The 25,068-nt window shown below is 47.2% G+C and overlaps 1 protein-coding gene across 3 annotated transcripts in view; it reads right to left on the bottom strand.

Annotated features, from left to right (window-relative positions):
- Positions 1–9,651: 9,651 nt before the first annotated feature.
- Positions 9,652–25,068, bottom strand: part of INTS1 (integrator complex subunit 1) — a 29,893-nt gene continuing 14,476 nt past the window's right edge. The window contains exons 26-47 of one of the 3 annotated variants that reach the window (XM_064520199.1): positions 24,898–25,059; positions 23,544–23,690; positions 23,039–23,137; positions 22,556–22,680; positions 21,593–21,847; positions 20,747–20,906; positions 19,955–20,095; positions 19,361–19,541; positions 19,152–19,275; positions 18,456–18,574; positions 17,330–17,417; positions 16,471–16,697; positions 15,327–15,450; positions 14,735–14,868; positions 14,162–14,354; positions 13,750–13,877; positions 13,063–13,175; positions 12,366–12,479; positions 11,528–11,598; positions 10,904–10,995; positions 10,683–10,792; positions 9,652–10,254 (exon numbers count right to left, since the gene is read on the bottom strand). In XM_064520199.1, the coding sequence (XP_064376269.1) occupies positions 10,139–10,254; positions 10,683–10,792; positions 10,904–10,995; positions 11,528–11,598; positions 12,366–12,479; positions 13,063–13,175; positions 13,750–13,877; positions 14,162–14,354; positions 14,735–14,868; positions 15,327–15,450; positions 16,471–16,697; positions 17,330–17,417; positions 18,456–18,574; positions 19,152–19,275; positions 19,361–19,541; positions 19,955–20,095; positions 20,747–20,906; positions 21,593–21,847; positions 22,556–22,680; positions 23,039–23,137; positions 23,544–23,690; positions 24,898–25,059 (3,023 nt within the window). In that variant the 3' untranslated portion in view covers positions 9,652–10,138. Of the gene's footprint in view, positions 10,255–10,682; positions 10,793–10,903; positions 10,996–11,527; positions 11,599–12,365; positions 12,480–13,062; positions 13,176–13,749; positions 13,878–14,161; positions 14,355–14,734; positions 14,869–15,326; positions 15,451–16,470; positions 16,698–17,329; positions 17,418–18,455; positions 18,575–19,151; positions 19,276–19,360; positions 19,542–19,954; positions 20,096–20,746; positions 20,907–21,592; positions 21,848–22,555; positions 22,681–23,038; positions 23,138–23,543; positions 23,691–24,897; positions 25,060–25,068 lie in introns of those variants that run through there. The other 2 variants (XM_064520200.1, XR_010391579.1) reach the window with 2 other exon arrangements.

Genomic DNA, 25,068 nt, shown 5'->3' with positions numbered 1-25,068 from the left:
TTGCTGCACAACCATAACAATAACAGCATGGTGGGGCAGGTAGGAAATGTGGCTCAGCAAGCCTGCTCTTGAATATTGGGCATATTCTGTAAAGCAAGGGATAAACACCTGCACTCAGAATTAATTGGACTACCAAGGGAACAATTAAAAAAAGCTGGATTAACTCAAACTTGTTTTTTCCCCTTGAAAAAACATGCATTGAAAGATGCTTTTTTTCTTGCAAGTTTTGGAAACTGTCACCACAGGTGTGATGTAACCCACAGAGCTCAGCTATCCCAGTCCATTTTCACACCAGCTTTTAATTAGATTGATAAAACTTGCAGAGTTTCTAAAAGCCAACAGGCTAGTGATGGGCAATAGACAGCCTTTTCCATCCTCCATCATCAGGTAACGTAGGGAAGGGGCCTTCATGAGAAATGGGGAGCATGTGACTGGTTTAGGAAATGTTTTTGTGGGGTTTCTTTTTTAAGCCACGAAGACTGTTTTGTTTCGCAGTATGCATCCCCCTGCAGTGCTTGCAATGTAAATAGTGCAGCACTGGGAAATGAAAAACAGCAAATGATGTTTAGAAATTGAGTCGTTGCCAAATAGTAGTAGTACAAGTAGTGAAAAATCAGCTTCCGAGTCTAGCTTTGACACATCTGTAGTTACCCCTTTCAGATTTAATGGCCCAGATAGGGCACAGCACAGGGAAAGATATTTAGTTTTTTTAGAAAAATATGTATTTGTTTAACACAACAGTCTGTATTCTAACAAACCTGGCTTAACGAGTCAATATGGTTAGTCCCTTCTCATTACCTTTCGCTTTGGGAAGGGGCAGCTGGGGCTGGGTGGCAGGGGACACAGATCCACAGAGCAGAAAGCCAGGATGGACTACAAGAGCAGCTGCTATTTTCTGTATATCACAGGCCACTACATTTCCCCTCATTCCTCCCTGCACTGAGCCCAGCCATTTGTGCCTTGACCAAGACAACCGTATCAGAAAGGCATCCAGGCTTGCAGATACCAGAAGAAGAATCTATTAGTGGATGGCTCCACGCTGTGCGTCCCAAGAGATGGTTAGGTTGGAGACACAGCTTTTGGTACACCAGAAGACTCTGGTCCCCATTATACGCTAAGATGATTAGAATAATGTTGCTGAATGAGTTGGCTAATACAGTAATAGTATTACTAGTGGCCCAGTAATGGCTTTTCAGAATACAGGCATCAGCGACTTGTGCAGTGTTCTTAGTTGGTGATTAAGGAGTGCTCTGCGGGAGTTTATAGCTATGATGAGTCTTTAATGCACCAAAAGGTAAACTAACAAGCATTAGAGGAAGGGACTGGGGAGGGAGGGAGGCAGAGCTATCTGTGCAGCTGCTTACGCGTTACCAACAACTGTTGTTCTCCCAGGATGTTCCTTGTGGGATGATGGTTACGAACCCTGCATCATATTTTTCTCTCTTACATCTTTCCCTTGGAGAAGTCTTATATGTCCATATGCCTGTTTTCAGCACCTTGCCCTCACTCACTTTGCTTCTCCCTGCACTGTCAGGCTTCCCCACCTGTGGCACACCGCAGGCTCAGGGAGCAGAGCACGTCCTGCGAGCGCAGCGCCTGCTTGCCTAGATCCCTTCCTGACACGTGTTGAGAAGCTTATTGGAGAATTAGGAGAACAGCAGGGCATAGACGTGAAGTGATATATTCTCCTATCCTTACACTTTCCCTTTTCTTTCTCTCCTGCAGGCCTTCTCAGCTCTCTTTCTAGATACTGATGTGTAGTGCAGAAATGTTGAGTATTTTCTGAAGGTCGCTGTCAGTAGTACGGATCACTGTCTGCCATTACCATTAACTTTGTCCTGGTTCCACATGCAGTAACCTGCATATTACTGTTAGTAGAGAAAAGCTTAAGCGTATGATTAAGACCACCCTAGAAGGCCATAGAAAAATAAACCAATTTTGTTAATTTGATAAGAGAAAGGAGAAGGGTTGATTCCTTACATGTGAAAGTGTGGGGTCTCGTGAAACCGAGAAGCAATACCATTTTTGAATAAGAGTGAGGGAGTGCAATATCACAGACAGAAAAATTACGTCTTAACTATTGTTGGGAAATCAGTTGATCAAACTGAGCTACTTCATACTTTTGCTGTAGGCTGTACACAGGGCTGCTCACTCCCAACAATAGGACGTGTGTTTTATGGCCAAGAGCTCTCATACAATCCTGTGCCAATGGCTTGTATTAAACGGAGGGATTCAAAACAAGAAAGAAAAATTATGTGCGCCTCATCAGTAACATGCCTCATCAGCTCTCTCTTCCCAGGAGGCAGCCAGGCCGACTCCACAGACACAGAAAGGCCCAAGTCTGAGAAAGGAAAGCCCCAACAATTTAACAGCTACTCACACAGAAATGCTTCTGCATGATGTCAGCCTCTCCTCATCCTGGCTGCTATCTGACCGGCAAAGCAGCAAAAGAAAGAACAAAATTCAAGTCTGAACATGAATTCCCAGTGAAAGATGATGAAAGTGAAATGTGAAGTTACAGAAGGAGGCACTTTTGTAAACCTGTCCATGATGTCTGCCTCGCAGAAGCTCATAAGTAGTAAATCAATTATCCTAAAACCTTGAAGGACCAAGAACGGTGAGCATCAGAGCAAAGTATGTCCTGTCTTCTGAGTTTAACACAACGCCTCCACAAAAGAAATAAATCTCTGTCCCTCCCGCTTTTTGGCGGGACTGTTCCCTCAGCAGTGAGGTGCGGGAGAGGCTGCAGATTGATGTCAGCCACTTATTGCTAGGCTACAAAGATGGGAGACTGCTCAAATCCTGCATCCCACAGAGCAGGTGAGCAGGAAAAATGAAAAGGCCATAAACAACTGCTTTGTGGGTCACCAGAGAATTTCAGGGAGCTAAAAGCAGCACACCAAGGGGACCCGGGGAAAGCGTTTGTTTCAGAAGGTGACCTCCACTCCCGTTCAGATAAAGCTGAAACAGGCTGGTGGTGATCTTTGATCTGTGCCCTGCTGTGGCAGAATGCACCCTCCATTCCTCAAGGAGCCAGAAACTTCACTGCCGCTATCAGAAAACAAAAGTGAAGGTGCATTTTGCTGATCAAAACCTGTTTAGTTCATCAGATTGGGTGAGGTGACCCGTATCTCTAATGGCATCACCATGTGAGCAGGACACACCCCAGAGCTGGAGCTGGCTTGGCTGCTTTGAAACGCTGCGTCCTATCAGCAGAGCAGAGTTTAAAGCCTGGAAACTGCTAATATTTGTTAGTGATTAACCATAATAATGCTCTAAAGCAAAGAAGCACTTTGCCTCTTCCAAATTCACTGTGGATGTGAATAAATTAAGCCTCCTTTTCCTGCCGATGTGGGTAAACAAGTTTTTATCCTTATTCCACAGCAACACAAAGCCACTTGCTCAGCATTCACCACAGAGCCAAACCCTGAAATCCAGGCAGATCTCTACCAGGAAGAGAGGCCAGCTCTTACCTCAGGTTACTAACCTCAGATAAAATCCCTGAGATAAAATAACTTTAAAGCCCAGGACTTTCCACTTTGGCTCTGAATTCACATGAAAAACTACACGTTGCCTTGCTTTCACTCAGACCAAACCTCAAGCACTACGCGCTTTAAGTGGGGGAGGATGGGGGTCTGCGACACAAACAGGGCCAGATACGCTGTAGGAAATCTGCAATAGTGCAAAAATTCAAACCCTCTGTCTGCAGTCCTGGCCGAGCACCGCGATCAGTGCCCAGCTGCCGTGGGCGCGGGAAGGGAAGCAGCCTGGTGCTGCAGCACCGCCAGACCTGCAATGAGAGTCGCAGTACGCAGGGTTCAACATGTCCTGCTCACCTTGCGCCATGTCTGCAGAGGTCTTGCTCCTCTCTAAAGAGGTTCCCAAAAAGCCCTGGAGAGCAAAGCCATAAGTGTCCCTTTAAATTTTAAATCTCATTATTAGTTTGGAAAAAAAAAAAAAAAAAGAGAGAGAGAGAGAGAGAGAGAGAGAGAGAGAGAGAGAGAGAAGAGAAGAGAAGAGAAGAGAAGAAAAAGGGAGGTAATTTTATTACTTTTATGGTATGTTTTCCATTATTTGCATAATTGTTTAATGCTAATAAGACAATTAGCAATTCTTACAGCTTAATAATTACCCAGCAATGACTGGCCTAGTGTAGTTTAATTAATTTTTTAATTGTTGCTGGGGGTCTCGATGTTCTTCTGCCCAATATCTCTTTGTATTAGAGATGCTGTGTGCGGAATCTGGGTAAGGCCAAAGGCAAGACAGCAGCAGCTACCCAGGACAGGCAGATATATTATTATAGGATCTCTTGGATTTAAAAGGAGAAGAAAATGCAGGCTCCATATCCTGTTGCTTTAGGGTCAAATTATCTAAATATAAGGAGAGGCAAGGCAGAGTTAAAATCAGTCCGTCTTAGGCAATAGTACTTCTAGAGAAGCCTGGCTCTACTTAGTTGGTTTGGATCTGCCTCAGACATACCGAAAGCCAGCAAAAATCTTAACATTTCTAGCTTTTGGTGAACAACTCCCCCAGTGACGTGAATCATACCACCCTAAACTGTGGTATGGCCAGAAGGAAGTTAATTGAGGTCAGGCAGGGCCAGGATTGTATTTGTCACTGACCGAGGTCACAGATGAAATTGGCTGGAGGAAGAAGATGGCAGGGCCCTAGGGAGAAGACACTGGAATAGACTCCACAGCCGTGTTTATACACTCACACAGAGGAAGATTCGAGAGGGAGTTTTCCTCTCCCTTTTTTGCATGAGGTTTCCTGCATACTGCTGCTTGCAAAATGAGGCTCCTCTTTCTCTTCCCTGTTGGGCAGCAAACTGTTGATGCCTTTAACCATGAAATCCCATCTTATCAACAGTTCCTTGGAAAGCCTGTGCCTTTCCCCACGTTTCCACTGCTGACGTAGCAGGTCGGGTAGGCTTGCCTTTGAGTTCGGCACCAGGTGACCTCTCTTCCTCAACTGAACAAATGCCGCAGAGCCAGCTGCCATTGAGTCACGGGCACAGAGATGCCTCCCGGGTTAGTCACGCCCTGCTCACGGCTGTACCAACACCGCTGTCCTGGTGCCCAGCTCCAGGCAGCCTTTCACAGCACAGCTCCCAGGGAAGCCCCCGCCACAGCTGGCAGGCCAAGGACAGCCTGACTGCCTGTAAAACCACATGGGAGAGACAAACTCTGAAACACGTGGCCCAGAAAGAGAATAAGGGGTTGTGCATTGGCACGTGCCGGGCCACTCTTCCAGCCGCACTAGGTCTGGCAGGAACAGAGGTCACTCAGGCTAGAGACTCCCACTCATGCTGAGCAGAGGCAGCAGAAGTCTGTCATGTGCACACTGGACATGTCCACCTCTAGCTGTTCTCCCTCCCAAGGCTGTTTCTCCTTTCCACCTGCAGGGTCATCTCCTGGAGCTCTGAACACAGATCTTCCCAAGAGCAGAGACCCAACAATAATGCCGAAATGAGAGTGGCTAATTCAATTACCTCCATTCACCATGCTTCTGCCTGCCCTGCCCTCTGACCAACCCTGTGCTGACAGACAGACGGTATGTCTGTCCTGCGAGCACCAGCGATCCCCAAGGCTCACACCCAGCCTCCATCCAGCTTGGCCACTGAGAAATTACTGCTAGCCACCAAGTGCCCCCATGGCTCCGAGCTGGTACTCGCAGCTCGTGCTGCTGCAGGCATGAGACATGCCATCTCAGGCCGGGGTACACGTGGTGAGGCCTGACGTTGGGTTAATACAATGACTCAGAATGAGAGGCACCACCTCCCACCCCATCCCTTCCCGGAGATAGCTCTGCCCCACACCTCCTGTTGTGTTTGCAACAGTACTTGTTGCCCTGGCAGAAAATGGAGGCTTGGAAGGGCACTGCTGAGGTCTCAGCCCCCCTGAGGCCAAAACAGCCCCCCATGTTATCCTGGTGCTTGCTATATCAGACAGTCATAGCAGCTGATATAGATAGCATCCTCCAAAGGTACATCTCAAACACACAGCAGAAGTCTCCGAAGCATGGAAGAACCAAGAGAATTAGCCACTGCTGGCCCAGCTATAGGCAACAGGCTGGGAGAAGGGGCTGTGTGTCACATTATGGTGCAGAGCTGGCCTGGTGATCACAACCAGCCACAAGCTTTGCATCACCTTTCACAGAGAAGGGAAGAGCTGGGCCCAAGTCACAGCCCTGGGCAACCCTCAGCACCCTCATGGCTTGTGCTGGATGGATCATCACTGAACCACCCAGGGCAGCACCAGCACCAACCACCTCAAATCTCCCTTGTAGCTCACTGCAGGCACTGCAGAGACACTGAAAAGCTGCAGCAAGGCTGGTCTAGGTCATAAGACTGCATTTGGCCTTCTCAGGAGAAAGAAATAATTTGCTATAGGAAACTGTCACAAGCAGTGCCTGGTGTTTGCAGATTTGTGATCCCATGATGCTGGCAGGGTGCAGAGGTGGGACCTCGTCATCTTTGCAGGAAAGCAGCTGGGCTCAGTGCAAAAGCCATCATGCCGCAGGGGAGATGGGCAAGCTGGGGGGAAGCACTTTACAGTCACAGGGAATGAGGCCTCAAGGCAGCAGCACACCTGTACCATGCCATCACCTCCACCCAGGCATGCTGAGGCCTGTCCCCAGCCTGGATCAGGTTATTTTTGCTTTCCTTCTCCATTCCTGCCAGCCAGTGTGTAGCAGGGTGTCCTGCAGCCCCCTGGCTGCTCCAGGCGTGCCCCCACAGCCCAGCTTCTCCGGGCTCCTTCTACCACCTCCGCCAAGCACAGCAACGTGGACACCAAGGCAAGACCATCCAATGCATGGGGTTTTGCCAGCCCTGCCCTGAACTCAGTGTAGCAGGGAGTGTGACATCAGCTCAGAGCACGCGACCTGAGGAGAGATCCGTATCCATTCCCACATCTAGCGTGCCGCTGGCACTCCTGGAGAGGGTGCCAGGTACCAGAGTTGCAGCGCTCCAGCAGAGAAGGATGTTCTTTAAGAGTCTGTAATCAGATCCCACTCCCCCAACCTGATAGCTCCAAGTCCACAATCATGTGCAGAGATCAACCTAATGAACAAGGCAGCTTGGCTTGCAACACAGCCTAGAAGGACTGGGCTGCAAGGGGTGGGGAGGAGTAGAAACAGGGTAGCAAACTGGGATCCACTTGAAAGCCCCCCAGCAAGCCAGGATTGAGCGTGCTGCCCAGGTGGACACCACCAGACACCAAGTAGCTCGGCTGGCCCATGTCTCTTTGGAGAAGCTCTAGACCACAACAAATCATGACAGATGTGTCCAAGCAGTGATTTTGCACCATTCTGGGAAGCATCCTCCAGCACACAAATAGCAGCAGTGATTTTCTCTAGGATGAGTCACAAGGGCCCTGTGGGCTCTGCCAGGAACTACCCTACACACCTCTTCACTGCTCCTCTTCCAGGCAAGTCAATGGCTCTCAAAGACTGAGGACAAGGCCCCAGCCCTGGGGAGGAGTCCTGCAGGCCTGTGAATGGTAATGCTGTCAGCTCAGCAGATTGGGCAGGGGAGAAGGTGCTCAGCCAGGCAGAGATGGAAGTTACAGAGCACCGATTAAAAGGCAGGCAAGTGTCAGGGCATCAGTAACACCATTGTTACAGCTGTCACAGCTGCCTTCCCAGGCAGGAGGGACAGACCTCTAAGCCATCATCCTCATCTGGCAGCACTAGGACAGCACTGCCTGCCCTGAGCTGTCTTTGCACATCCACGTGCCTCTTAACAGCCCCATTTCTCAGCCCTGATCAGGGAATGGTGGCATGCTCCAAGCCAAAGCAGCTTGCTTAGCTCCACTGAGTCCAAGCAGAAGATTGTGGTGGAATAAACATATAGAAGGAACCTTCAACAACAGAGAGCAGAGAAACCAGCAAATCATAGATGGTGCTTTTCTTATTGGGAGATCTACGGGAATGTCCTACTCTACGGAACAACTTCCACTCACTCTGCCTTTAAATGTTTCCTAGTCTCCCCAAAAGTGATGGTGATGATACAGACATGCCATTTCCACCTTTCTCATATGTACCTCTTTTCCCATTGCTCTGCAAAGCCTTGGTGTCCCACTGTGATGAGTGGCTAAACAGTTCTGCCAACATCCAAGCATCCTCTGCTCCTCCAAACCAGGCTTCCTTGACCTGGTCTGCTCACAGCAGGTGTCTCAAAGCAGACACAGTAGAATTTGGGGCCAACGGCACAATTGATTTCTGCACATAAACATTTCTATTTGCAACCCTAGAGCAGGATTTCTGGGAAGCCCCCTCTGCAGGCAAGAGCTTCACCAAAGCACCACTGCTTTGTTTGACACACCATCCCTGCTGCAATCACAGTTTGAGGACGTTTTCCCTTCTACTTGAAATTAAGTCCTGTGACAAGCCCCATCTCAGCACGAGTAACTCCCACAAGTTCCAGTTACTCGAGGCTGACTGCAGCACCACAAGAAACATCCTCCTGCTCTGACAAACTGAAGAGTACTTTAATGATGTCTGAAAAAGGACTAAGGTAAGAGGAGCCAGTAATCTCACTGGGAACCCTTTAGACAGGCATTAATCCTGCTGTCACTGAGCCCCTCAGGAAAACCATTTCATTGACTTGATCTTCTTCAGCTGTTCCTCCACATAATTTATATCTAGCTAATTGCCACAGTAGTGGTTCCGGATGTGAAGCAGATGCTGCTGAGGAAAAGAGCATGTTGCATCCTTAAGTGATGGCTCTAATCTCTTTAAATAAAGAGAAAACGAGATTACTTACAGTTGTTGGGAGGTTCAGATCTCTCTCTTTGCTCGTCCATCTCTCCATGAAGCCAGGCCTTGGTTTTCATTCATATCTTGGCACACTAGCAAAAGTGCTCTGTTGTGGCATTCCTCATTTGCAAGAATGGACAGCATTTCTCCACCCAGCCACCCATCAAGTCTCAACTGTCCCTTCCTCAGCAACAAGATACAAGGTTATTTAGAGCTATCTGTACAGTTTCTCCATGATCTTTGTCTTTAAGATACTGGAAATATCTTCACTCTACTAACAATATCTTCACTCTACTAACGAGTGAAGCATGAGAGGAAAAGAGACAAATGACATGCAAGCAAACTGCTAACTAGAATAAAATGAGACTGGAGAGCCAGCATGAAGCAGGGATTTCTCTGGAAAAAAAAGTAGGCAGGCACCTCTTCTTCTGTCCTGTGATGACAGCTGGCAAACAAGCTATCATCCGTACCAACAGAAGAAACACCAGGAGGAACTGGCAGATCGCAAAGAGGAAACCCAGTTGCTTGTTCAAAGACTCCACTGTGACAGTGACCAGCTGGTGGGGGTATTTGCAGATGTACCAAGAATTTTTTTTCTTAACAAAGAAAAACCCACGACCCACACTCTTAAAAGTTGTCCTGTCAGCAGTTGGTGATTGGGTTTTGGTAGTACCAAACTCATCTGTTATACCCCATTGACCCTTCTAACCCTCCTCCATTTTCTGCATATACTGTAAAAGGCCAAGAACATGTAAATGCACACGCATTGGCCATATTTAGCCTGGAAGACCTGCTTCCATGAGAAGCATTGTCTTGAATAACAACAGGCTGAAGAACAAGGAGAAAGGGTTGTCAAGCTTCACACTCAAGGCAGCAGGGAGCAGAGAAAGGCACAATGAAAACCAGGAGTTTTAATTTAAAAAAAAAAAATCATAAAATGGTGCCCCCAAGTCTCTCCCTCACACAGATCCACACGTTCCCTCCAACACACAATGGAGGGTCCACAGACTTCAAGTGCAAGGGTCAGTGCTCCCTTCCCCTCTTTCCCAGCAGCTCTGCATTCTTGGAGGGAAAGAGAACGACAGCTACTACCCAACGCTATGGTTGAGACCCCATGAAGGAAATGGTCCCTGTTTGGCACAATATTCAGGCGATTTTTCTCCCATGGAAATGGCATCTTAGCCAGATCTGTCCTTGCACCTTTCAGCTCTTAGGTCAGTGTGCCCTCCTTTTCCAGCACAGTCTGGCTTGTTACATCATCTCTTTGATCCTCCAACCCATGGGTTGAAATACAACTGCCTGCTCACAGGACTTCAATGCAGTTGATGAGTCCAGTAAAATTAATTCCTCTGAAAGTGGAGCTCCCAGGACCACATGTTCATATCATGGCTTCCATGTGCAGAACCTTCAAGGCCTCCGATATCTGAGAGCTGGTGTCGATCTGGCCATACATCCCAACCAGGAAGGCCCTGTGCAGTAACACTGCTGCGTGCTCTGTGAAGGGGAAAGAGAGCATGAGGACTGGCCTGAGCACTCTAGTATACAAGCAAGAGCAATCCGCCAGCAAGTTCTGGGATGAACATTTGCAGCTGGGCAAGTGACATTCTCCCCTTCTATAAGGGGAGGGCACAATCCCCCCTCTAGTTGCCCAGGTGCATATGTGATCATGTCAGGGATCACAACTGAGAGAGGAAAATCCTAAAGGAGCAAATTATTTCAAGGAGGCCTTCCTGGTCTCTGTGGCAAGTCTCCTCTGTGATGTGCAGACCCAAGTTGCTACTGACAGTCACCTGCATATTTGACAGCCTCCTCTAGGCACCACTGACTCTTGGCATCTTCCTGGGAAGGCTGTTCCCAGCACAGCAGCCCAATTCTGACCCTTGCAAGACTGCGTACACCAGAGAAGGCAGACACCAACTTACCTTGGCAGAGGAGGGTGTATTCAGGCAGGTTCCTCAACGCTGTCTGCACCACCTCAAAATCACGGCTGCCAAGGCAGTACATGAAGGTGGGAAGAAAGTCTGCAGCAATACTGGGAGTAAAACATTAGTGTCAGTATAGTCCAGATCACCCTCAAGTGTGCAAGACAGGCAGGCAGTGCCCATCAGTGACTCAGGATAGCCCGAGTCCCTGTCGTCCTCACCTGGGGTTGTTCTGAATGGAGCGCAAGGCCAGGCTAAAGGCCAGGTTGCGGCAAGACTCCTCCGATGAGCTCATCAGCTTCTGCAGGTTTGTCTGAGAGAGGATGCACAAATTAGCTAAGATCGTAGGGCCATCCAAGGAGAACAAAATCCTCAGACTTGCATTACTACCCTTCCAACATCAATCCAGCAGGTACTGGCTGAGCCAGGAAATCCCTCTCTGTAATAAGGATTATCCTTGTTTTGAATGCTTTAAAGCACCCTCCTTTCTAATCTTATTCCACATAGGACAGCTGAATTTTCCTTAGGCTCCAGTGTTTTCTACAGAGCTGTTCTGCTTTCTCCATGGCCTGATACTGGAGGTAGAGGGTTAGTTCTTCCTCTGACATCAGAGAAGTTAAAGTGGATAATGATAGAGCCAGTATCCACAGCAGACTGTGTTATGGAAAGAAGATGGTAGGGAAATAAATGCTGCCTGGTGTCAGAAGGCCTAAAAGTCATCAAATCTCTCCTAAAATGCTGCAAAATGACCCGAAGGATACTACTTAAGTTGGCCGTGCAACATGGGCTCTGAGATAAAAGATCTCCTAGTTCCAGTGGCAGTTTCCAAGACACTCCATACTTACAGCAAAAAAGGATAGAATTTCTGGCCTCCGTCTGGACATCTCATCGATGTCTGTCAGCACCTCCAGGATGTCTGGAAGAAGACAGATTGAAAAGGGTGACCAAACTCACTGATCCAGCAAAGGATTTGGTATGATGATCCATTCACCCAAGCAGTCAAGTTTTCCAAGTTGCACATAAAACTAAAGTAACAAAGGCAATTCTTGAAAAAGGATGAGAACAGGTAGGTCATGTGATAAATCAGCACATGCCAAATTGCCCTGGCAGAGGCCACCAGCACTCTCCTGCCAGGGGTAAGGGGGGGAAAGCAGGGAACAGTCACCCCAATGCCACCACTGGCACCTGTGATTTCAGAAGACCTTCAAAGCAGCAGCTTGTAGTTCCCATATGCCAGGTTAACACAACTTTCACAAAGGGCATTTGGGGATTTCTAATAAAATCCTACTTCTCATCATTTCTGTATTTTTACATTCCCCCCCCCCCAAAAAAAAAAAAAAAGGCACTCCCATTGATGCTACAGAGTTGGGGCACTAGGTCAGTGCTGGCTCAGCACGAACTGCAGCACTCCCTGAATCACCATTACTACCTCCCAGAGCACTTAAAAGATCCTTGGAGAGCTCCCAGGCAGGGGCAGACACAGCATGGCTGAATTTGAGTAACAACAGTATCACAGATAGCCTCTGTCAGAAGGTTATAGACAAGTTCAGCCATAATAAAACCCACATCCTAACTGCTGGATATGTCCAAACCCAAGATTCTGGAACAGGTAAAGTGGCCTGTAGCTGTTACCTATCTGTATTTGCCCTATGTCCTCATACAGCTCTGCAGGTCCTCACTTACCCTCAACAGTTTGGCCTCTGGAGAGCCTCTTCATGTATGGTGCCATTTCAGCTGGGGTGAGAGGAGTGAAGAGGGACACGCTGACAAGAGGGAGAGAGCCAGCTGCTGCTTCATCTAGGACAGAGAGAGAACAGCTCACTCCTGACAGTCTGTGTGGTTTTAACAGAAAGACAGGTCCAGTGCTCCCTACCAGTATAGAGTATCATGTATCACGAGCCAGCAAGCGTACTGTTACACACTTCCCAGCCCTTACACTGTCTCTAACCTCACTGCACCTCTGAGTCCCCTCAGCTGAGGCAAAGAAAAGGGACCTTCCTGAGCTGTTTTCACAGCAAATAATTTCCCCATGCACATTGTAAAGGAACCAGGGGAGGAGACGATATATCCTTAGGGTCTCTTGCTATGTCAATCCTCAATTGATGCTGAAGCAGCCAAAATCCACAACAAATGAAACTCCTTTTTTAGAGCTATTCTTCCACTCAAGATATCACTGACAGAAGAACAATTAACCAATCCCAAACACTGTTTTCAAATTACTGAGTATACAAGTGCCATTCTCCATTCAAAACACCTTTCCTTCAGGCTGTTGTCAGGACTGGGGTGAACACAGCATACAGTGCTGTGCTAAAAGCATCTGTGCTTCCAAAACATACCATGGGTTCACCAGTTGGAGTAACTTTCTCCCACTCAGACTCACCATCCTTTTCTTCTTCAGAGCCTCTGTCCAAGACACCACTCTTACTAGGCAGACTCAGCCCAGCCAGAAGGGACTTCAGCATTGCTAGGTCACTGTTGTCCGATGACAGGTCACTAATGGAAGAGAAAGCATGCTTAGCTTTAAATGGCAATGAGGGCGTGAGGACAAATATCTACGCACAAACAGGGAAGAAGAGAATATTTTAGTTCCTCAGAGGCAGAAACAAGAGGGGACAAATGGGAACAGCAGCTGATCAGAGACTGATTTTCCCTTTCATCGGTACTGGAATCCAAATTCATTTGTCCTCATATCTGCAGATGGGACCCTACAGCCACTGCTCAGTGAAATGACCATGCTGCTGCCTCTCTGGAAATAAGTGCAGGACACTACAGTATCTCACAGGGTTGCTTAGGGCCATTATGCGACTTGAAATTATCACCTGACTTCCTTGGGCTCAGTTTCACTAGCTGTAAAAGGGAAATGCTGATCATCTCAACAGAGATTTAAAGGAGCTAAGTGGGAAAAGCATATTAACAGCTATTTTGTCACATCCTCTTGCTGTCTCGTGTCCGATTAGCTCACAGCAGCCTTTTGCCTGAGCAAGCTCTTGTTCATGCCAGCCTGCAGTCAACATCAAAGGAGGAGAGCATGGCAGGGACTATGGGCTAACTGGAGCAAGAAGCTTACTGGAGTGGATCTGAGTGTTTCTGCAAGAAGGAGACAGCTGCCTGGGCATTGCATGTGATGTACTTGTGGATAAACTGGACAAACTTGCTGATGAAGGCAGCCAGGTGCCGTGAGGACTTCCTGTAGTTCTGAAAAGGGATAGGGAAGACAAGAATTACCAAAAAAGCAGTGAAGCACTGTCCCATCCTGCACTTTTGGGGGAACACACCAATGACCAGGGAATAACACCTTTATCTCCTGCCTCCCCTCCAAGCTCTCTAAGGTATGTGGTGCACCACATGTGGCTCTTAGTTACACAAAGGTTTTGGTTTGCTGCTGATGGGAAAGTGTTAGGCTGGCCCTGTGTTACACTAGCTTCTCCCTCTAGTGGCTGGTGGCCTGCATAGGGAAGGGGAATAGGGACCTTTCCTACCAAGAGCAGGCGGATGAAGGACAGGAGACAGTCCCATAGTGCCGCCTGGTGCTCATTCTGGAAGACCTGCGGCTGGAGTAGCTCTAGGATCCCCAAGACGTGGATGAAGAAGGTCAAGTGGTTCTGCTGCCTGAACTCCTGGAAATTGAGGTGAACACGGCCATGCAGCAGAGCTGCAATCATTGGCAAGTGCCTGAAACACCAAACAGAAGAACATCCATATCCAGCCTCTTCCCAGAAACATTTACAGGTTATTACCCCTCAATCCCTGGAAGAAAGTTTCCCTTACCCTCTCCCAGAGTTGTGTGTGTGATCCCTGTATCCATGGAATCAGCAAGCCCCATTTCCCACCTATTTTCTGTTCTCTAGTCTCCAACTCCAAGAGGACTGATAGACAAGGAGCCAAGAGGTGCTGCCTCGTTAGAAGAGATACTTCGCTGTCCCTTGACTTTTGTACATAAATGCAGACTCTAGCAGTTATCAGGATTGCACGCAACTAGCTCCCCTTCTGGACAAGGGTGGATGATTTTCAATGAACTCCAGTCACAAAGAGGGTAAGGGGAAGAGTGGTACCTAAGAAGTAGGATGGGATGAGCCACAGCTAGCTTCCTGCAGGCCATGTTGGCATCCCACACACGGTTTTCTGATGACTTGGAGTCACTAGTATCTGCGAGGAGGGTGATGAATCTGTGAACCAGGGCATCGAGCTAGAAAGAGCAGTGGGTAAACAGTTAAAAGGTTTAAAGCAGAGCCCCCAGCTCTTCAGCTGTGCTTCCCAATGACAGAGAGGGTTAACAGAAATTATCAGCAGGTAGAATCTGTGAGTGGATGCAGTATTCCAGCTGGCATGGGATCTGAAATCCACAGTCCCTATAGACAGCAAAGCAGGATCAGGTGTCTGCACACTTGTGCTTTCCAGAAGTCTTTAGCACACAGAAGCTTGCACAACTTACAGTATGTTAGAGAAGGACACTGCAAAATAAACCACACCTGAACTCCTTGCTCCTGAGCACACAGGAAGGGAAAGGGCAACAGAAGAGCAAGGTGAAGAAGCCAGGATGACCCAAACAGCATTTGCCTGTCCTCTCCTTTTAGTCTATGCATCAAGGTAGCATCCACTCTGGGTGCATGACTAGAATAGGGTTTTGCTGTCCCTCTACTTTACCTTGCAAGTGCTGCTATCTCTGGCCCCTTCACTGGTCAGCAGCATCTCAGGCATAGGCATGAGCAGTTCAGGCAGCTGCAGGTAGATCTGCAGAAGAAGGTCCTGGCAGCATTTTCCCACAGAGCTGAAGGAAAAAGGGAGAGGTCAGCCGATGCTTACTGCTTCAGTTCAACCAGCAAACATCCTAGACTCATGAGATCAGTAACAACCAGCCTGCATATGGCAAATAGCTCATGGAAAGGGCCAACAACCACTAATCTGAATCAGCATTTTCCAGTCTTTGCTTCTTTTAAGCTACTCAAATCATGCACAGTCTATGGGGATCTGTCATCAAGTCATATCCAACGCTGGAGTTAGAAAAACTACACTTACAAAGTTATCGCTAGGCATATGACTGCCAAGCTTTCTCATATTCACAGTGAGGAGAGTTTGTCCACATGGTACTGGTGTTATAGGTGCTGAGTTAATCCCTCATCTCAAGTGCAAATGTAGTCACAAGCACAACTATTCAGACTAATCACTCTATTCTCACTTGGCACACCTGCCCTCCATTAGTTCCCAGTCATATTTTGTACTGCAAGGCAATACAATGCAAGGGCAACTGAGCAGATAACTCAGTAAATCTTTTCAAGCACCGCTGTAGATGAGGTTATGATTAGGTCAGTTTGTTTCACTGACTGAAACATCCTGTCTTCCTGCAGTGCTAACATAGCTATGAGAAAATGGTCTAGCCTCCATTCAGCTTCAAGAGCTAATCAAAATGGTCAACAGCAGCATTACTAGTGATGAGTCAAGCAATGAGTAGAAGATTGAGGTCCCAAATCAAGAACTGATAAGTAAAAATAACCCATTGGCTTAAACAACAACAAAAAGCCACACCCACAATTTATCCTGAATTCCTAAAAAACAACAAAAAAGGTCTCTGCAACGTCACTTTTAGAGTCCCTTTCCTGGTCCCAGCAGCACTTAACATGATTTTTTTTTTTCCTCCCTAAATCTCTGAGACAACAGCATGCACTTATCAAATGGGCCCTGGAACACAACATTGTTAACAAAGACATGCTGGCAAGTCTAATCATTACACAGCTGCTCACTCCTGAGTAACTGTAATTAGAATATGCACAATCCCTATTGGCACCCCCACCTGCTTCCCCACTGCTGGATGCAGCTGGTCAGATACTCCGTTACTTTTTTGATGTTCTCAAGGTCCCCATGAGAACAACTGAGCAACAAGGGCAGTCGTGACTGGATGAGTGTGCAGGAGGCCTCTTCTGTGTTCTGGTATCTGGTTTCTGCTTCAGCCAAGATCAGTTCCACCATGCTGATTAACTCTGATGCCTTCAGGTGGAGCACAAATTCCTCACGACGCTTCTATAACACAGGAGGACACTCAAAATGAATCCAACGCAGATTCCTAGATCCTTAGTTCCTTTATTCACTTTCCCCAACTTGAAGGGAACATCTTTCTTAGGACTAGAGTTAAGAACTGCCCAGTATCTAGAGCTTTGAAAGCATGCATCCCAACCCCCAAATGAGGCCTCTTCACTCCTCTTCCAGTTTTGAACTCATTTACTGCCAACACCACATGTGTGATGGGACGGAATTCATAATTCAGTCGAACAAAAGAAATTCCTCTGCGGAGAAGAAACACAACCCCTTCTTGGTAAAGTGGGAATTATCCCACATTGAGTTTTAGCTCGCCCACCATTGATATAGCCTTGTGACTAGATCTTTAATGGAGATTGTGGCAAGTGCTACAAGAGCTGCAGAGGAAATGCCAAGCAGGCAAACTTATGTTCATACCAGCTTTTTGAATCCAAAACTGCCACTGTAATGTGTAACTCAGCAGAGCAGCTTAGCAACCAGCTGAGGTACAGGCAGCAACCTTGGCATGATGCACCTGTACTACTCCAGCCACCTCTGAGCAATGGAAAGTGAGGCACTGTGAAAGCATCACCTTTCACTCCATCCAGACAGGAACCCTGGAGGAACTGAACCACTACCTGAGGAGTTCTTTGGTCCCTTCCCTGCCAGATCCGAGGGATGTGAATACAGGCCCACAGGAAATCCAAGGATGCAGTTGGATCAAACCTGCCAGGAGATAAAAGATTGCAGATTTGCAATTAGAGTCAAAGCAGCCCTCCAGCAGCATACAAACAAGGTAGTATCTCTAAACATCTCAAGTCCTGTGAAGAAAGAAGCATCTGCAAGTGTAAAAATAGGATCCATTAAGTCCTGAAAAGGCATTTGGTTCTGTTCCCAGATTATGACTAATGATTTGTTGCAACAAGCACAGCGCATGATATGGAGCTCAAGGAATAGCATTCGAGAGTATGCTTGGCTGCAAGGAGTTCTGCACCACAAGGCCAACAACAAGGCCACCAACGCAAGCAATTGGTACAATCAGAGCAGTGACCTTGCTGTCCCAGTGTAATAGAACATACTGCCCATTATCTTGGATTGCAGAAACTAATGGAATGGAGTGAGCACGAGATTAATAATAAAATAATATGCAAACTGGAATATCTCTGGCCTTAGAAAGATTGCTAGTTTAATCATGACTTGAATTTCTATTAGGTGTTAGCATTCCCTGGTCCACAAGTGTAATAAATTTAAGTAAGATACTACAGTGGTGCTTCAGTATTTGAAAGCAATGAGCTGAGAAATGGGGCTGCTCCAGATCAGAACTGGTCATCTGATGCTATGAACAGCATCGGGAAAAATTGGAAAGAGTTTAGTAAAAATCAAAAGATTGAGCAGAACCTGCCCAAGCATGGAAATTCCTGTCAGTTCACTATCCAAGCCATCTTTCAAACCTCATGCTCATAAAGATTATCAACAAGGGCAATGCTAGATGGATTGCCCAGCAATCAGCACTTCCTGTTTAGAACACAGCCAAGCTTTTGTGTGCTGCTTCCATCAAACAGCAGGTAATACTTGTATGACGGTACCGAAATCAGCATGACTGAAATCAGCATCCTCGCAAAGCTTGTTTTTGGCTGGGTTACATCTCCTGCCAGATGCTTGGTGAAATGTGGCAACTCTTGCTCTCAGCTTCTTCTTGCTCTCTCTGACACAGTGAATTGCCCTCCTCAAAACCCCTTGCTCCACCCAAAGGGCAAGACTCACCTTTGCTCCCTGTTTCTGCAAAGCAGAAGTCTGATGCACTGATGCAGTGTGGTCCAGCTGGACTGGTGAGTGAGAAGAGCCAAGAGATATGGGCGGAAGGAGGGCACCTGGGACCCTGCCTGGAAAGACCAAACAAGGAAGACATGTATCAATGCATCCATACTTCCACATCAGGTGAAAGTAGCAGATATCATGTATATTACAGGAAGGTGAAGATCCAGGAGAAGACAGCACAGAAGACAACACATGGATATAGGATTTGAACTGCAGTACTGTCTAATTAGTACAGTACTGGACAGTATGTCAGTACAGTACATGTTTAACCAGCATTGGATAAGCTGGAAAACTCAACTTCAGCCTTAGCTTTAGCACAATGTCTCTGGGCAAACTAGTTATCTTGTCTGCAAACCACCAAGGAAAACTCAGCTAGTTGGGCTTTTATGGGACTATGTTGTGCCTCTAATGTTTTCTGAAGTCCTGAAATGAACAGGGCTGAAGAAGTATAAAGATCAGATGAAATATAAGCCTTGCACTGAGAACGCACCAGGATCCTCCTCCTAGCCAGCCTGCACTGCTCTACAACTAGTGTAACATGTAGCAAAGCATAAACTCTCCCCCTGCCCTGTTTCCAGGTGCAGGTTGGTACCCGAGGAAGGTGGTTTCAGTGCAGAAGTTCTTCTGTTTAACAACTCTTACTTTGTTCCAGGAGAACAGTAGCCTCTGCTGGAGATCAGGGCAGCTGCTGATCACCTCTGGGTCCAACATCTCCAGCCAGTCATTGAGAAGGCCAGAGGAGGGTCCTAGCCAAGCAGCTTCAGCACTGAGGAGAAAACAAGGCTGGTATATCAGTGGTAATGCCATGAAACCAGGCCTACCAGTGAATTCCCATCACTGCCTAGGCTCACCTGCAGCTATCCAGCTCCTTTTTCACTGGTGTCTCCTCTTTGTCCTGGAGGAGCAAGGAGCTCACCACAGCAACTGGTTTCATGGCAGGAAACCTGGTGGCAGTCTCAACAGTAGCTGAGAAGAGGACAGTCAGGAGTTCCTCCAAGTACGGAGAGTGAGTTTCAATCAGACCTTGAAGGACTAGCAGAGGGAGAAAGATGTCATGCACTAACTTCAAGAGGTGGCGAGGATGCAATGGAACTTTACAAATGTATCGTGAAGGCATTTGGTACAACATCCCTGAAAGTGTGGCTCAGTAAGGTAGAGGGAAGCCCTCTTTATCCAGAAGAACAGGCTTCTATTGCCCATTATGTTAGGAGAAACCAGCAACTTGCTGAGAGACTTGAATAAAGTGCCAGATCACTGTATATAAACCCACACACCAGTGCAATGGAAGGAGGCGATACAAGCTGGAACAAAGTTTAGATCAGTTTGCGTTTTCTGATCCAGAAACAAGGCAGCCTCCCACACCCACACACTAGGCACTCACTTGCTAGGCTAGAAGTTCAGTTTGCTGCTGCAAGAGGGGAGGGAGAGCAGAAGAACAGCCATACCTTTGCTGATGAGCTCTGGCTCCACATTACACTTTTCTCCCGATTTCAGGGTTGTAATGATGGCACGTACTGTGGAGCTGATTAAGTCAGGGTCATGACGGAAAGTCAGTGCTTCTGTAAGGTGCAGAAAGCCACCTCGAACTGCAAAGAAATCACAGCACTGGCATCAGAGGGCCAAGCCAACCCGCTCCTCAGACAAATTCACAGGGGCTTCTCTTTTACAGATGCATCACGTGGTTCTAGGGCACAGGTACTCAAACATATGAACCCACTACTCTCTACTGCCACCTCACTCCCACTGAAAACCTTGACATCTCTTCTGCATGTTGCAGGGACATGTGGCTAAGAGAATGCTTTATAACTACAAACCCATTTCCATGCCTAAGCTCTTTTTTATATTCTCCTTCTCCCAACAGACAGCAGAAAACAGCCACTCAAGTCATGCTGTGACTTTGTTCCACAACCATTCTTGCATGTGCATCTTCCAGGACTGGAGGTAGCACAGAATTTCTAATCTGAGCAATTGGAAGTTTTCCCAAGAGATCTGCTCTGTGAGATGCTACCAGATCTCCACTGCAAATGCCCAGAGCCAAATCACTTGTTGCATCCTCATGGAGTTTTTATAGCACAGTACAACTCAGATTTTCCTCTCTTCACTACTCCTGAGCAAACCTCTAAAAAGGGCAGCCCACCCCACCTTCTGGTCTGGGTGCAGTTTTATTTCCATGCTTTTTTTGTCCCACATGGTCCATTCTGGCTCCCACAAGCTGCACAACGTAGCAATGACTGTACCATCATTGATCCTGTGCCTTGAGGAGTACTGCACAGCAAAGGCCTTCAGCTGAGCACGCAGAGGACCATCTTCCACTGCAGGATTCTCCAGCCACTGCAGCATCTGCATGAGGACTTTGAAGAACAGGGAGGAGAAGGCAGTGTCCTGTGGCATGCACCGCTAGGGAGAGTGGCAAAAGAGACCTGCTTACGCACACTTCAAGAGCACAGCAAAGACAGCAGGAAAGATGCAGGTAGTGCCACATACTGCCAAGAACACAGAGCACACCCGCTCTGTTGGGCCATGACTCAATGACCGCAAGGCAGCAGCCTCTAGCGTACCAACATGAGCCAAAAAGCTCGGCTGCACACAGAATACCTCTTCAAGTATAAAGGTAACTCAGCACATTCTTTCATCATGAACAAAGGAATAAGGTATTTAATTGGATAAATCTCAGCCTGCTCTGAAGATCTCTAAGAAATTACTAGACTTCTGCTCTCAAGTTCTCTGCAAATGCCCTGGCTTGCAAGGCATGTCCACATTGCAAAACAGCATAGCCCAAAGATCCCAAAGCCAGCAGAGACCCACAGCTGCAAATCCACACGGTTACTGGATAGGTAAGGTACACCCAACCCTGCATGTAAGCCCCAACCCTCATCAGTGCCGGGCTAATGCAGCCAGCCTCCATCCAGATGCCTACATACAGGCAACATGAGTACCTCTCTATCACACTCCCCAGGCTGTATTTCTGGCATTACACAGGTAGAGGGTCTGCACACAGCAGAGCAGACATGTCCCAAAATTTGCTGTCTCCTCTCCACCTTTTTGTTCACTGCTAGCAAAGAGTCTCATCCTAGACTACTCACCTGATACTGGTACAACTGGCGCATCAGCGGGCAGGAGATGAAGTGGTTGCGATGCATTGCCATCACCAATGCACCGCTGTGTGGGGAATTCATCAGCGCAGCCACTGCCTGCAAAAGTCGTGCTGTGATCCCGGTCACTTGAGCATTCCCCTGGCGGATGCGAGCCAGTTCCTGTCCTAGGGCTTGCTGTAATGCCAGGGCAAGTGGGCGCAGGTTTGAATTCTGCCACCGTGGGTCTGGATTTAGTGGGAAAAGCTAGTAGGAGACAAAAGGGAATATGCTTATGAAAGAGCAAATGAAAAGACTTGCTACACCATAAACATCCCTGAGACAGAGGACTGATTCCATCTTGAATAACCATATGGACCGTGGGCCTTGTGATACAGCTTTTTCAATGTTTTAGTGCCTGATGCAGAAGCAGGCACAGCATCCATGTGATTCCAAGATGACTATCAATACTGAGACCACGAGGGAATCATCTCACTACTCAGATACAAGCAACTATCCTGGCCAATTAATTCCCTGTAGGCTTCTTATGGAGTCAGTAGAGAGAGAGGCTCTGTAAGCGGACAAGCCAGTGCACAAAAGCTACTTACATACAGCTGTGCCACCAAAGCCCTGCAAGCTTTTCACAGATCCTCCATGCTGAAAAGAAAGGTACCATACACATAACAAAGAGGGTGCAGAGAGGGTGAACTGCTAGTAAACACTGTCAGTATTGAGCATGATAAGCCACATCATGTCCAAACTACAGGAGAAAAAAAACCCCTTCCCGTATCAATTCTACCAGACTGTAATAGCACAAACTGATCGTGCACACAGGTTTCTTACTCATTGCCTCCAAACACTGTAGGAAGAAGGGGTCAGAAGATGCAAGTATAAATGATCTGGGTTTTGTGAAGGTGCTGCAAGGAAGCAACTGATGGGACAGTCTGTTCTGCATGATAGCAGTTATACTAGTACCTGCAGAAAGATGCCTGCCAGATCATCTTCTGGGCCCAGAACCCGAACCTGACTCAAGGCCCGTATTCGGCTCTGGCTTTGGGAGTTTTCAGGACTAGATTTTGATCTTGCCATCTCAGCACTGTCTGCAAGGAGAGTAAAAAACAAAACAGTGCTGTTACAGCAAATGGCATGTGGAGCCCCAAGAATGGATTGCCTTCAGCCTAACAGTCTTCAACTTATGAGAAATTAAGTAGCTTTTCTTTCTAAGCCAAACGATCCACTTTTCTATCTCCCTCAGAGCAAGTCATTGTAGCAAAGTCCATTAACACCAGAATTTCTCCCTTGACCATACCCTGGCAAGGGCTGGTGTTTAACTGCAGCTTACTGATGTATCACTACACAACCAATTTGGAAGACAGTATTTTCTTGTCCTTAAAAGCAGAGGAGGGAAGTTCGGAAAAGGACTCTGATATTCAGAAGTTCAGGCCATCCGTTCAGTACCTCGGCGGGCTGGTAAGGAGGCAGTGAGCAGGGAGTGGAAAGTCTGGCCTCCTGTTGCTCCTCTCTCATGCTGAACCTCCACAAGGTGAGCCATGTAGTCTGAAAAAGGGCAAGATATGAGTACATCATCTCCTTCTCTTGAGTAAAGCAGGACAAGACTGGTTGCTGTTTGTACAGCTCCCACAGTGGAGGGACTGTTCTGAAGGACTTTGTAAACACGACGTGAGCACACCTTGTTTCTGTTACAGTTAGCCTCAAAATTATTTCTGAACTCTGCACAACCCAACCCAGAAAATCCTTCTCGTCTTTGGAAAATGCAGCCAAGACCCACCCAAACAAGCCCTGGGGAGGTCTCTACAGAGACTGATAAGCTGCCAAAGCAGCCTGGGCACAGAGTTCACTGAACTATTTTGGACTGCTCCAAGGAAGTTACAAAACATACTTTTGAATAAATACTGCTCAAGAAAGAGTAAACTGCCTAGTTAATATAGTATGGAGCTCTTACTCTTGTCCATGATATTCTGCTCCAGTGTCTGTGGGTCATGAGATACCGCCTGATCCAGGTACTGCAGAAGTTTGCTCATGCTGGAAACTGGGATCCCAAAGGACTGAACAAAGAGAAGCAGCTGCTGTGGCTCCAGGTCCTGCAAGGCTGAAACACACAAACACTGAATCCTCAGACTTCTGAATTGCTCACAGAGGGTCATTTTCTTCACCTGATCTTTGTGCTTTTGACTGGACCAACAGTGACACATTAATGACAGGGCTGAAGAGAGCCTAAAGCCAGAAGTCTGACAGTTGCTTACTATGTTTTCTTTGCTTTGCAAATCATTGCTTTCTTATTGCATTTTCCAGTTAATTCAGTCACTGGTTAATTTAATCTTCTGTTTAATTTGATCAAAACCTCAGGAACCAAATCATTTGTATTAAAAATAACTTCCACCCTATTTGTTGATGGCTGCAGGCAGGAATTATTGAATAATTCAATCACTGGCTATAGAGAGCTGTCATTTAATTAGTAAGAACAGGACAAAAAGCTATGAATACCAAGAAAAAGAGCATCAACAAGCTGTGCAAGGGTGAAAGTAACTACAGTTATAGTTCGCATCCTTCAGACACTGCTCTCCATGTTGCAAGAATATCACACGCTATGGAAGAAGTGCCATGCCTGTTGTCTGGTAACCATATAGCTTAATTCAAGCTGAATGAACATAAAGAGAGACAATTCATGGTCCCTCCCTTCCATTAAAATACATAGAAAGTGAAATATAGTTGTACAGACCCTCTGCCCTACTTCAGAAGTAACAATCACTGCCTAGTAGAGCCAGAAAAATCCAGCACTTGAATCAGAGTGGAAGAAATTGCCTCCAGTACTGCAGTAAGGAGCTATACCAAAGGCACTGACATCCTCTTCAGTCTCAGCTTTCACTGAATGGTGCTTTAAATGCTGTGAGGATTAACCTGTGGAGACTGATGGTTCAGCTAGGTCACAACAATTCTCAAATTCCATTCACTGACCCTTGGTGCTGCACACTGTGGCCGAACAGGGAATCATACTGGGACATCCTATAATTTCCTCTGCCATGAACCAGCTCATGGTCTGTACACGCGTTTGACAGCCCAAAGGGACATGACAAAGAATCTATTGTGTTCAGACTGTAGCTGCCACAAAATCCGCAGATACACACTGCTTTTTAAACCCAAGCTCCTTGCTCAGCTTCAGGGTGTGCAGTGACCGACATCACCCCCACCATAGACTTCCAAGTAGGATGGCTGTGGGCTTGGAGGGTTTGAGCAGGCAAGTCTGTCTCTTTCCTTCAGGAGGATCTGCAACACCAGCAAACATCCCACAGGCTCACCTGCATCCACAAGACGAGGGACTTCAGAGCGGATCATACGCAGCTTTAGCCAGTCGGGGAGCAGCAGAGCCTCCTCTGAGGTGTCAACCAGAAAAGCAGTAGGCAGGGGCTTTTTCTCCGGGAACCATATATCCAATAAGGTGTAAAAATCACCATCCCCTGCTTAAGAGC

The sequence above is a fragment of the Dromaius novaehollandiae genome, chromosome 14, assembly GCF_036370855.1.
Source record: "Dromaius novaehollandiae isolate bDroNov1 chromosome 14, bDroNov1.hap1, whole genome shotgun sequence".
NCBI classification, from domain to species: Eukaryota; Metazoa; Chordata; class Aves; order Casuariiformes; family Dromaiidae; genus Dromaius; species Dromaius novaehollandiae.
The sequence above is the reverse complement of the archived record's forward strand: the minus strand, read 5'-3'. Positions and strand labels throughout refer to the sequence as shown.